This window comes from Silurus aristotelis (assembly GCF_946808225.1).
Source record: "Silurus aristotelis genome assembly, chromosome: 7".
Lineage (NCBI taxonomy): Eukaryota > Metazoa > Chordata > Actinopteri > Siluriformes > Siluridae > Silurus > Silurus aristotelis.
The window spans coordinates 20,914,486-20,926,673 of NC_139580.1; the positions used below are offsets into that span (position 1 = coordinate 20,914,486).

Below are 12,188 nucleotides of genomic sequence, written 5' to 3' on the forward strand. Positions count from 1 at the left end.
TGAATAGAATTGTTTGGAAACTGGAAAACTTGATACATTTATAAAAACAATTAATGTTGGCAAATTGCTGTGTTATAATAGATAGATAGATAGATAGATAAATAGATAGATAGATAGATAGATAGATAGATAGATAGATAGATAGATAGATAGATAGATAGATAGATAGATAGATAGATAGATAGAACTTTATTGTAATTGCATATTACAGGTACAAGGCAACGAAATGCAGTTTGGCATCTACCAGAAGTGCAAAAAGTAGCAATCGTGCAAATAGTGCAGATATTACAGCATGTGATATATAATAAGCATAAATAAGCATATGTACAGTGTATAAATATAATGGTTATAGCAGTGCAGAGATGAGAAGTACAGGTAAATGGTTCTAAGGCTATGGCATTGAAGAGGAAATGTGCAGAAGTGGAAGGGTATAAGATTATGGCATTTAAGAAACGTGCAAGCTGAATCGAAATCAAACACCTTGGGACATACTGTTAAAAGGAACATAATCAACAACAGGCCACAATCTCATCGCAGTACATAAGAAAATAACACAAGTGCAGAAAAATATTATTATTTATATTAGAGAGTTATTAGAACAGACAGACTTTTTAATGCAATGGAAGTCTTTCCACTAGATTTTGTAGCATGGTTATGGAGATTTAAGAACTCACCTATTCTCTATCCCCCACCTCCTCTTCATCATAATCAGCATTATCATTATATATATATATATATATATATATATATATATATATATATATATATATATATATATATATATATATATATATATGTTTTTTCTTTTTTTTTTCAGTATCTGATTGATTTTTTTTTTCTAGTCAGGGTCATAAGGAGTCTCTCCAGAGGACAATGGGTACAACATTCAGGAGATTATACTTTAATTGGACACGCCATTACCATAAAAAAATCTTATCATTATTATTATTTGTATTATTTGTAGTAGTAGTAATGGTAATAGTATGAACTTTAGTTTTGAAACACTTCTCCAGCTCTGGGCGGAAGTAGCTGTGTTGTACACTGTTCTCTGAACAGCACTTCAGTGCTCCTTCCGAAATGGCGGACATCGATTCTTGGGGTGAGAAACCCACCGTGTGTGTGCTGTTTATTTACCCTCTCGGTATCCAGAATAAATGTGTAATGTGTGTAGCATCGTGTCGGTGTGTGGTCTAATAAAACGCTTCCTTCTTCTGCTCCAGATACCGAAAGTTTTGATCCGGATGAACCCATCAAGGCGCCGGGGCATGACAAGTGGGAAGGCGAGGATGAAGATGAAGACGTCAAAGTTAGTAGCTGCTGAGCTCTTCCTCATACATTATTCAATTCCCTTTTGCTCTTATTCAGTGTCACAGTACGTAAACAACCTTCTAGTGTAGATCTCTACCTTCCTCTCCACCTTCCTCTCTCCCTCCGTGGTTAACAGTGCTAGCTAATCTACATGATGAAAAGATTTCACTGTCAACCTGATCAGTTCATCACGACTGAATATAAACAGAAGTATAGTAGAAGTCATCGAACAATACATGACCATACGTTTGTGGACAATCCTATGTGGTTCTTCCACAAACTTTGATTCACACATTTTGTATAGTCTTCAGGCTTCAGCTTTATCAATTCCCAACACTGGATCTAAGAGGCCCAGACTTGTTCCAGCCTGATAAGATCCTTGTACACAAAACAAAGCTCATAAAGACGTGGTTTGCGAAGTTAATTTCGAAGATCTTGAGAGTCCTGCGCCAATCCCTGACCTCAATCCCATTGAACACTAGAGAGTTGACTGCACCGAGGATCTGATCTCAGAAAACATCAATACCTGATCATGTGGTGGAATGAACACAAATCTTCACGGCCACACTCAAAATCTTCCCAGGAAAATGGGAACACAGACACACTTTAAAATAAAATGGAAGACCTTCCACTAAATTGTGTGGCATGGCTGTGGAGATTTGAGTGATTCTATATGGACAATGCCATTGCGTTCTACTCCACATACACACACAGTCTGCGCTGCACTGAAATTCACTGTGCTTTTAATTTTATTGTACTATATTGTGTTGTTTACACAGGGGCACTTTATGTAGTCCTGTGTGCAGGTCTGCTTATGTCTCAGTTTTGTGTTGTCTCATGTATATTGTCCTGTGTGGCACCTTCTGGAGCTGTGCTGTTTTGTGCACCTGTGTATGGTTGAAACGACAATAACGCCACTTTACCTGACTCAGTAATGAAAAAGGGATCATGATGGTCAGGTGTCCATAAACTTTTGGACATATAGTATATTTCCTGGAAAGGTGAAAATGTCTTCACTGAGCCACAGTTACATTTATTTGTTAAAAACTTTGACAGACTCATGGACTGAATGTACGTGTGATTTGATTAAGTGTCTTGTGAAGGTATCAGATCCAGAAACTTAAAAAAAAAAAGGTTTTTTTTATATGTGATGATTGTGAGACAGGCAGTGTTGCAGATGTAATCGCTAGCAAAAAAAAAACTGGGAAATAGAAATGACAAAATTAAGAAGAAAGAGAAAAGAAAGCATCCAGAATGAAATATGATAATAATTCCGGAATTAGTAATGTGTTAAATCTGTTATAAACGGCCTGTGTGTCTGCTTTACGACTGGCTGCATCCTTTTACCTTGTAAAGATTTTTCCTTTATAACAGTATGCCCCATTTATAGTGCATTCTTCACATATCATCCTACCATCATAAAAAAAATGATAGATTTTGTTAAATCATGACAAATGAAAACAGATGCATTGCACTGCATGCATTCTCTCTCACTCACACACACATGCATTTTTTTCATCCAAACTTACCAGGTAAGTCAGGTGTAGACGGTGTTCAGGCTTGGACGATCTTGTTTTATATATCTAAGCGTGTTTGAAAGGAAAAGGTAGAAGGTATAGGAATGTAGATGCAGTGCACGAGCACACGCACACACGTACGCAGTATACGTGTATATAACAGTGTGCCTTATTATATTGCATTCTTCACATATCATCCTACTAAAATCATTAAAAAAAAATAATTTTCTTATTCAGGACAACTGGGATGATGAAGAGGGGGAAGAAGAAAAAGTGACTGAGAGCAAAACAGGTGAATTAAAGTGCCACATGTCATACTTTTTAAGCAATCTAACCTTTTCCTGTTTGGTTCAGCTCACACATTTTTATTTCTTAGCTGCAGTGATGAAAGTACCGGAGAAGAAGAAGCTTAGTGATAAAATCAAAGAGAAGGAGAGTTTACAAAAGAAAAAACAAGAGGAGCTTCGAAAGCAGGTGAGAAAGTAATTCATGTCATGGTGCATTGTTTTCGAATGGTTTAATTATATGAGCTAATACTGTGTTTCCTGTTTTGCATGTTTACCACAGTGTATTACTGATCAGCAGCCACCACGGCTTTAATATTAACTAATAGCTGTGTGTGAATGCAGTAGAGAAGAAAATGCTCATCGATTTGTTTGTACTATTGTGCTGTTAATTTCTGCTCTGTTTTGGTGATGCTCATGGCATGAGAGACTGCAGTTTTATCGCAAAGCAGACGTGTTTATCTTTTAGACCACTTTCTGTCTTTCGTTCTAACACAATACAGAATCGCTCTTTATCTCACAGACCACAAAACGGACGGAACTAGAAGCGTGTGAATGCTCACGTACTGTATTAGGCTCTCATAGGAAACAGGGTAGAGTGAATTAGGAGACCAGTAAATACCGTAACTGTACTGGACTGTAAGCTGCTACTTTTTCCCCCCACTCTTTAAACCCCGTGGTTTAAACAATGAAGTGGCTAATTTATGGATTTTTCCTGGGTTTTTCCCGGTTTCACAAGCTTCAAGCCAAAAAACTGAGCCCCATAACATTAGACCAATGAAATTGCCGAACGGGTTCAGGTGAACCAATAAAACTCTTTATATTAAATCGCACTCCCACTGAGTCGGGCCGCACCACATCATAAATATGGATGCGGTTCCTCTGACGTTTGACCTGCCGCTCACTCGGACTGTCAACAGGAAATGCGAATCATTCGTCACGCTGAAAACAACCGGGCATGAAAAAACGCACTTCACCTGTGTTCTGAGCTGCACAGCATCGGGAGAAAAGATTCCACCGATGGTGATTTTTAAACGCACAACGATGCCAAAAGAAAAACTCCCGAGAGAAATTGTTGTGAAAGGAAAGAGGAAGACAGTGAACAATGACTTTCTTGGTAGGCTACGGTTTAGATACAAGCCGTGTAACAGACACTTGTCTTTCATTAAAACCTGTGTAAAGTTCATTAGTTTCAATGTAGGCATATAGACAGGTGCGGCGTATTTATGTTCAAAATAAAAATCTTTGTACAATTCAGTGGGTGCGGCTTATATTTGGGTGCGTTTAATAGTCCGGAAATGACGGTATTCAGTGACTATAAAAGTGCAGGAACCAGACAATATCATGGACTGACTAGTGTGCAACAGCATTTGGTGTTAGGAACAAATAAGATGCTGTGGATCAGCTAGCAATTGATGAGAACTATATCTGCAGCAGTTGGAGGAATCTAAAGACAGCACAGATAGCACACCAGAGGAAGAGTTAGCAGAAAAACTTCAACTGAAGAAACTTCAGGAGGATTCTGATTTGGAATTAGCCAAAGATGCGTTTGGTGAGTGCTGTCTTTATTTCTACTTGATAACAGATGCATGTTTTATTGTTTATTATGCTGAAGATGTTCATTCATTCATCATGTCTTTTTGTGTGTGTTTTTATCTTTAGGCATTGTATCGAATAACATAACAGGAATAGATGCCATGAGCCCTTCCTCGAAAGATGACTTTACAGAGTTTGAACGGTTGCTGAAAGAGAAAATCTCTCTCTATGAGAAGTCAATACACTATTCCAGCTTTTTAGAGTCACTCTTCAGAGACCTGTGTCTTTCATGTGAGTTTGCAGTCTGGTTTGTGATCCAATCACAACTGTGTTTGTTTTCTCAGTGGTAGTACATGTTTCAGCTGTGACTTGTGATTCGTTACAGTGGAAGTTGAAGACTTGAAGAAAATCAACAACTCGCTGACAGTTTTACTCGGAGAGAAGCAGAGGCAAGAAAAGGTACAGTGTTGGGGTTATAGTGCAGTATATCAATAATCAAACATTTTGAATAATGTACAATGTGGCTTATCTCTACTCTTAATGTCTGTGCATATTTTGTAAACATACAGATAAATATATTTATTGTAATAGCATGGCTGTTTAATTTAGTAACAGATGGTGTAGAATCTAGCTCAGTGGTCCCCAACTTTTTTTTGCACCACGGACCGGACAATATTTTCATGGACCGGCCTTTAATGTGTGGCGGATAAATACAACAAAATAAAATGATACGACCGGCATAAAAGCTGGTATTTTCTAAATATAATAATAAACGTGAATCCACTGTGTTGTTTTTTTGTTCATTTTGCTAGCTTGGGGTTTTCACTTTAGCAGTAATGTATTGTGTTAACGGCCGGAGCAGCCTCTTTAAGAAGGTAGCGGATGGAGGTAAGACATGTGACCGAGGCATCATGACATGCATCAAGAGTGAGTCATAGACAGATGTGGCGGAGAGAATCCAGTAATTTTCCAAAATAAAACCAATTGACCCACGGACTGGTGCCAGTCTGCAGCACGGGGGTTGGGGACCACTGATCTAGAGCCAAAATATCTGCTACTGTCGCCAACTTGATCCAAATAACACAACATATTAGCTATTGCATTTAAATAGTTTTGGCCCATGCGTATTTCTAGTTTGTTGCCTAATTCTGTGGTGTTTTCTCTCTGTTGTTGATAAATAAACAGCAAAAAGGAAAGAAGAAAAAGAAAGGTGGTTTACCAGGAGGCGGTTTAAAAGCCAAGCTGAAAGATGACTTTGATGATTACGGAGAGTTCGAGGGAGGTTATGCACAAGACTATGAGGATTTTATGTGACCCCCGTTTCCTAACCCCAACTCGTATTCTTTTGAGTGACGAAACACACACCTCTACAGCGCATGACCTCTCCCTACAGCCAGACCCACGTCCAGAATCGAGCTAGAAACCTGAACCATATCCCATATAACACACATTAGCCTGAGCTTAAGTGGTTTACGCAGAGAAAGATTTGTGATACGTCGTTCTCTGGTTTATATTGCAGGTAGGTAAATCTAGTGTTTGCTGTGGGAAAACAAGAGGTCAGAGTCAGGTTATGTCCTTTTATTAAAAGTCTGAATCAATGAAAACTGACCGATGAGGAAACAGAAGCTTCACATGGAAGTGTATTAAAGAGTCGACAGTATTACTGTTTCAAAGAGCTACTTGACATAAAAATTGACTTTCTATGCAAATTTCAGAAAAAGAAAAGTTATTTTGAATACATTTCTGCTGTCCTTGCATTGAGACATTACTAGTCACTGCTTTTGCTCAGTAAGACAGCATTTGAAGTGATTGATCTTAGAAGCTTTACATTAAGGTTCCCTCAACTGCCGTTATCAGTTTACATGAACAGCAGCATTAACACTTAATATCGTGATCAAAATAACCTACGTGTTTATTACATTCATTCGTTACATTTAGCAGATGCCCTTACACAGAGCAATCGTCTCATTTATACAACTGAGCTGTTGAGGGTTAAGGGCCTTGCTCAAGGGCAGTGATGGTGCTGAGATTTGAATTCATGACCTTTTGATTATAAATCCAACATCCTAACCAGTGGGCTACCCCTTTCCAGTAGCATTAGTAGTTATTGTTACATTAACATTATTATATTTTCTCCCATCAATGCATAAAGTGAATCAAAAATGACTGGCTCCTTACTGGCAAAATACAGAAATATGGAACATGATGTAAAGGAATTATTATGAATTTAATTCTAATTTACTTCTTTTTAATCATGGATTCAATAAACATTGGTCAGAGTAAGTAGATTTATTTGACAATTAACAAAAATTCAACATTATTTAATACATGTATTACTTCTTGTTTAGTAATGTTAATAATACAGTAAATGAAGGGAAGCCTAATGTAAAAATTACCTTGGAAGCGATCACATGCCTATGGACGATATGTTTTTTTTTCTACTTCTTGGTGATCGTTTATAAATTTTTGTTTAGATGCATTGAGTTTAGTGTACCAAATCTGATAAAAGCATATTTCTATCTGCAGAGAGAGAGAGAGAGAGAGCGTGCAGTTTATGAATGCATTCCATTTGAATCAGAATTATTTAGTTATGCTCAGTCACACATTTAAAAATATTGTGGTGATTTTTCTTTCTTCCGCAGCACTAATTTTGTGAACATTGTTATATTTGCAGTTTAACCGCATTCCTTTATGCGCAGCGTCATTAAATCATGCAGTTGGTTATTGTTACAGAAAGATTGTACAGAAAAATATCACTATGGTTACTTTGCAAATTAAGTGCATATATAAAAACGTCTTCTCACAAAACCTGAGAGTTTCCATTTTTAAAGTAACAGATTTGCGTTATGAAAATGTCAGCAAAGCAAACGATAGCATTCTGCTGTGTTTTATAGAGCTCTAATTTAATAAAAGTCTTCAAGAAGCGAACCGTTGTGCTCTCTTTAATGCATTTTGAAGATATAATTTGGAAATTGTTTTAGTCAAGTCAAGAGGCTTTTATTGTCATTTCTACTAAACACAGTGCTACACAGTACACAGTAAAAACGAGACAACGTTCCTCCAGAACCCTGGTGCTACACTAAACAACATAGAGCTACAACACAAAGCTACATAAAGTGATTCGAGTGCAACCTAATGCAAACGGTGCAGACGAAAAACAGTACAGACAACACAAGGCAATTCACATAATACAAGCTAGCGTTGACCAGAAAACCTACTGTATACTTTGAATATACAGTACTGTGCAAAGAGAACTATAAAGACTATAACCAAGAGTAAATGTAAACAAACACGATGCAGTGAAAAAACTGCAGTAGCAGCAGTAGAAAGGTGCAAAAAAAGCATGTAAACAGTGTAATATGGTTAAGTATAAATAATAAATAAATAAATGGTGGTGGAATGGATTGAGATTGTACATTTTCAGTAACACACAGTTGAGTGAGTTCCAGTTTAGTTCTGTGTGTTGAGGAGCCTGATGGCTTGTGGGGAAAAAGCTGTTGCACAGTCTGATGTGGCGGCCCAAATGCTTCGGAACCGTTTTCCTGATGGCAGGAGGGTGAAGAGTGTGAGTGAGGGGTGTGTGAGGTCGTCCACAATGCTGTTGGCTTTGAGGATGCAACGTGTGGTGTAAATGTCTATGATGGAGGGAAGAGAGACTCCGATTATCTTCTCAGCTGTCCTCACTATCCTCTGTAGGGCCTTGCAATCTGAGACGGGGCAGTTTCCAAACCAGGCAGTGATAAAGCTGTGCAGGATGCTCTCAATGGTCCCTCTGTAGGACATGGTCAGGATCGGGGGAGGGAGATGAGCTTTCCTCAGCCTTCTCAGGAAGTAGAGACGCTGCTGGGCTTTCTTGCTGATGGAGCTGGTGTTGAGTGACTAGGTAAGGTTATCCACCAGATGAACACCAAGGAATTTGGTGCTTTTGACGATCTCCACTGAGGATCCATCGATGATCAGTGGAGAATGACCGCTCTGTGCTCTTCTGAAGTCAGGGAGGTGGTAGCTTAGTGGTTAAGGCATTGGGCTTTGGATCAGAAGATCACAGGTTCAAATCCCACCACCACTAAGCTGCCACTGCTGGGGCCCTTGAGCAAAGCCCTAAAACCCTCCCCAGTTGTAAGTCGCTCTGGATAAGGGCGTCTGCCAAATGCCGCAAATGTAAAAAAAAATTTAAAATGTAAATGTAAGTCCACAACCATCTCTTTGGTTTTGTCAACGTTCAGAAACAGCTTGTTGGCTCCACACCAGGCTGTTAAATGGTACACCTCCTCTCTGTATGCTGACTCACCGTTCTTGCTGATGAGGCCCACCACGGTTGTGTCACCGGCAAACGTGACAATGTGGTTGGAGCTGTGCATTGCTACACAGTCGTGAGTCAGCAGAGTGAACAGCAGTGGGCTGAACACACAGCTCTGAGGGGCCCCAGTGCTCAGTGTGGTGGTGCTGGAGATGCTATTCCCGATCCAGACTGACTGAGGTCTCTCAGTCAGGAGGTCCAGGATCCAGCTGCAGAGCGAGGTGTTCAGGCCCAGTAGGCTCAGCTTCTCAATCAGGTGCTGAGGGATGATTGTGTTGAATGCTGAGCTGAAGTCAATAAACAGCACTTGTACATACGTGTCCTTGTTGTCCAGGTGGGTGAGGGCCAGATGGAGGATTGTGGAGATAGCATCATCCGTGGAGCGGTTTGGACAATACGCAAACTGCATGGGGTCCAGTGAGGGTGGAAGCTGGGTGTTAATGTGCCTCATGATGAGCCTCTCGAAGCACTTCATCACGATGGGTGTGAGCACGACAGGACGATAGTCATTAAGGCAGGAGACAGTAGACTTCTTCGACACGGGAACGATGATCGTTGTTTTGAAGCATGTAGGAACAACATTGCTGCTCAGGAAGATGTTGAAGATGTTGGTAGATGTTCTGCACATTCCCCGAGCGCTCTGCCAGGGAATGTTGTCTGGTCCAGCAGACTTCTGTGGGTTAACTCTGCATAGAGTTTTCCTTACTTCAGCTGTGGTTAGACAGAGCACCTGGTCACTGGGCGGAGGGGTGGTTTTCCTCGCCTTCACGTTGTTATAACTTTATTATGAAGTGTCATTTGGATCACAGTATGCAATCTGTCTTACACCTTATGAAACACAATGCGGCCAAGATAAACACTTAACAGGGTTTAGAGTGTTGAGGTCTGTAGTGCAGATTTATTACGACTATTCTCGCTTGGTGCACACAAATGCTCCTTAGATAACCAGCCAATGAATGCTTGACAAAGGGGCTAGTCTTTTCCCTTTGAACCAACTTATCTCAAATTGCTTAAAACGTTTTTTTTTTGGAGAAAAAGACAGCTGTTTTGGAGGTTGAGGTTTGGTTTGAGTGGAGCATGAGATTTTGGGTGTAGGGATCTTTAAATAAAAAGGAGAGTTAATTGTCACTTAATGTTTTCATGGATTTCAGAGCATTAAAATGTTTTACTGGTTTGCACCTAAACAATTGTGATGCCCAGTTTAGAGTGCAGGAAATCTGGATTGGAGGTTCAAGAAAGCCCTGCACTGTCCACCCTGCCAGAGCATCCACTGTTCCCCTTGCAGAGTGCTGAACTTGTAAGCGCAGTGTTACTACAGGCATTTGTGTTTGCTGCTCTTCATGTTCACAACAAGCTGGGGAGAGCTGTGGAGGAACATAGGACTACCTGGGGAAGTGTGATGCTGCTTTGAGACAATGTGAAGCTGCTTGAGACAATGTCTGTTGTGAAAAGCGCTATAGAAATAGACTTGACTTGACGACTTGATAAAGCCTTGGGGTGTGTGTGTGTACCAGGAAGCTACTGAGGGCAAATCTGAAGCAGAGCATAAAGGGATTTGCAAGTCAGGTAAGAAGCTGCATCTTCCAGCATCCTTGCCACCTAAACAGGGGTTGGAGAGCTTTGCTACTAGTACATGTTCAGTACTGTAGAGAATTTGCGTTATAATGTATGTTATTATGCATTATTATTGTTATATATCATTAAAAAATGTTAACATCATGATCAGTTAAATTGATAAACTATGAACAAATACAGCAAAACTTTGATTCTGCTCTATTCTGGATCACTTTTGTTTAAGTATATATAATTCAGCCATTTAACCAGTATCAATAACTTTAATGTATTGATTTCATGGAGCATTTGTGTGTTTTTAGTACTCAAAGTACATGAAAGAGACACTTGTCATCCAGACTGTACATGGGAATCTGTCATGCAAACCCAAATGAAATCTGCTCAGCCAAATATTTAGGCCTGTGACAATGATTACATAACTATTTTACAAAATGTTTTCTGTTTGTGTAAAAGGCAGTCAGAGGTACGATCTACCTAATACACATACGCAATACTATTAGGACAGGAAATGAACAAAGAACACATTTTTAACCATAATTATTTGCTAACCACTGGCCAAATTTTCATAATGATTGTGACAGATCATGAAACAAACACATACACTACAGTGTATACATGAAAATGTAGTCCTAACTTAACTATCTGAATTATACATTCGTAAAATATATGCTGACAATGTAGCCTGTTTGACATTGCAGGTCATTGACAGTAGAAAAGCATGAATGTGGAGGTTTCTGTCAACACAACAGCTGCTCCAGCTGTTTGGTTCTCAGGCGTCCTGTATGTTCACAGGCTTGTGCTCAAACGAACCATGTCTGCCTCCTTTGTTTTGGGAGGTGTGTGCACAGCCACCTAAAGGCACACACACAGGTGGTCTGCAACCAGAACCTACAGGTAAATACTATTCAACCGCACTTAATGCATTCCAAGTTCTCAAATTTTGTCCAACAGTAAGGGTTACTTCATATGTGTGTTTGAATACCTTAACTTTGTAAAAGATTGTATTATTAATTGTATCAATTGTATCATTAACTTTGTATATACTTTGTATACGATTGCATCAAAATTAACACAGAAAATACAGCAGCCACACCATGTATGAATAAAAAAAAGAGAATTAACAATTAAAACAATTTTTTACAAGGGAGCAAGAAGTTTCTTCACAAACCTTCCTTCAATTGGTCTATTTGATCTGATCTTTCACCATTACATTGGATCAGTTGATTAAGTAAACAATGTTTGATAGCAACAGCTTTTATCTGGCCGAGTCATGTTACAACCGGCAGTATTTAGCGGGTTGTATTGTATTTGTAAGCGGTGTGTGCTTAGAGTTTGCTTAGATCGTGTTATTCTGTTCCAGGGTTTGTGTGATGTCCTGTTACTGACCTACCCACGTTCTGACTCTGAGTTTGCCCTGTCCCGTTCTCACCGTGATTAGCTCACTGTATTATACATGTAAATATATGTACATGTTTGTTTTGTTCACTGGTAGTAGGGGGGTTTCTGTCCTGGTTTTGGTGAGGGGGTGAGGAGAGTGTTTTGTCTTTCTTTCGGGTTTGTTTGTAGGTGATTTATGTTTGTTAAAAGAGTGTTTTTGTTTATTATTTTGGCCTTGTTTTATGACACCCCAGTGTTTGTGTTTCCATTCCCCATCACAGACAAACAAAGACA

General features: G+C 39.3%; 1 protein-coding gene across 2 annotated transcripts; it reads left to right on the forward strand.

Annotated features, from left to right (window-relative positions):
* Nucleotides 1–997: 997 nt before the first annotated feature.
* On the forward strand, nt 998–7,573 carry eif3ja (eukaryotic translation initiation factor 3, subunit Ja). Of its 2 annotated transcripts, none has more exons than XM_083546037.1 (8): nt 998–1,099; nt 1,221–1,306; nt 3,063–3,117; nt 3,208–3,299; nt 4,544–4,661; nt 4,772–4,936; nt 5,031–5,104; nt 5,831–7,573. In XM_083546037.1, exons 1-8 carry the CDS (start codon nt 1,078–1,080, stop codon nt 5,957–5,959), a joined length of 741 nt encoding a protein of 246 aa, XP_083402163.1. In that variant the 5' UTR covers nt 998–1,077; the 3' UTR covers nt 5,960–7,573. The 2 variants fall into 2 exon arrangements, with proteins under 2 accessions (XP_083402163.1, XP_083402162.1); XM_083546036.1 differs by having other exon boundaries at nt 999–1,099; nt 3,202–3,299.
* The last annotated feature ends 4,615 nt before the right edge of the window (nt 7,574–12,188 follow it).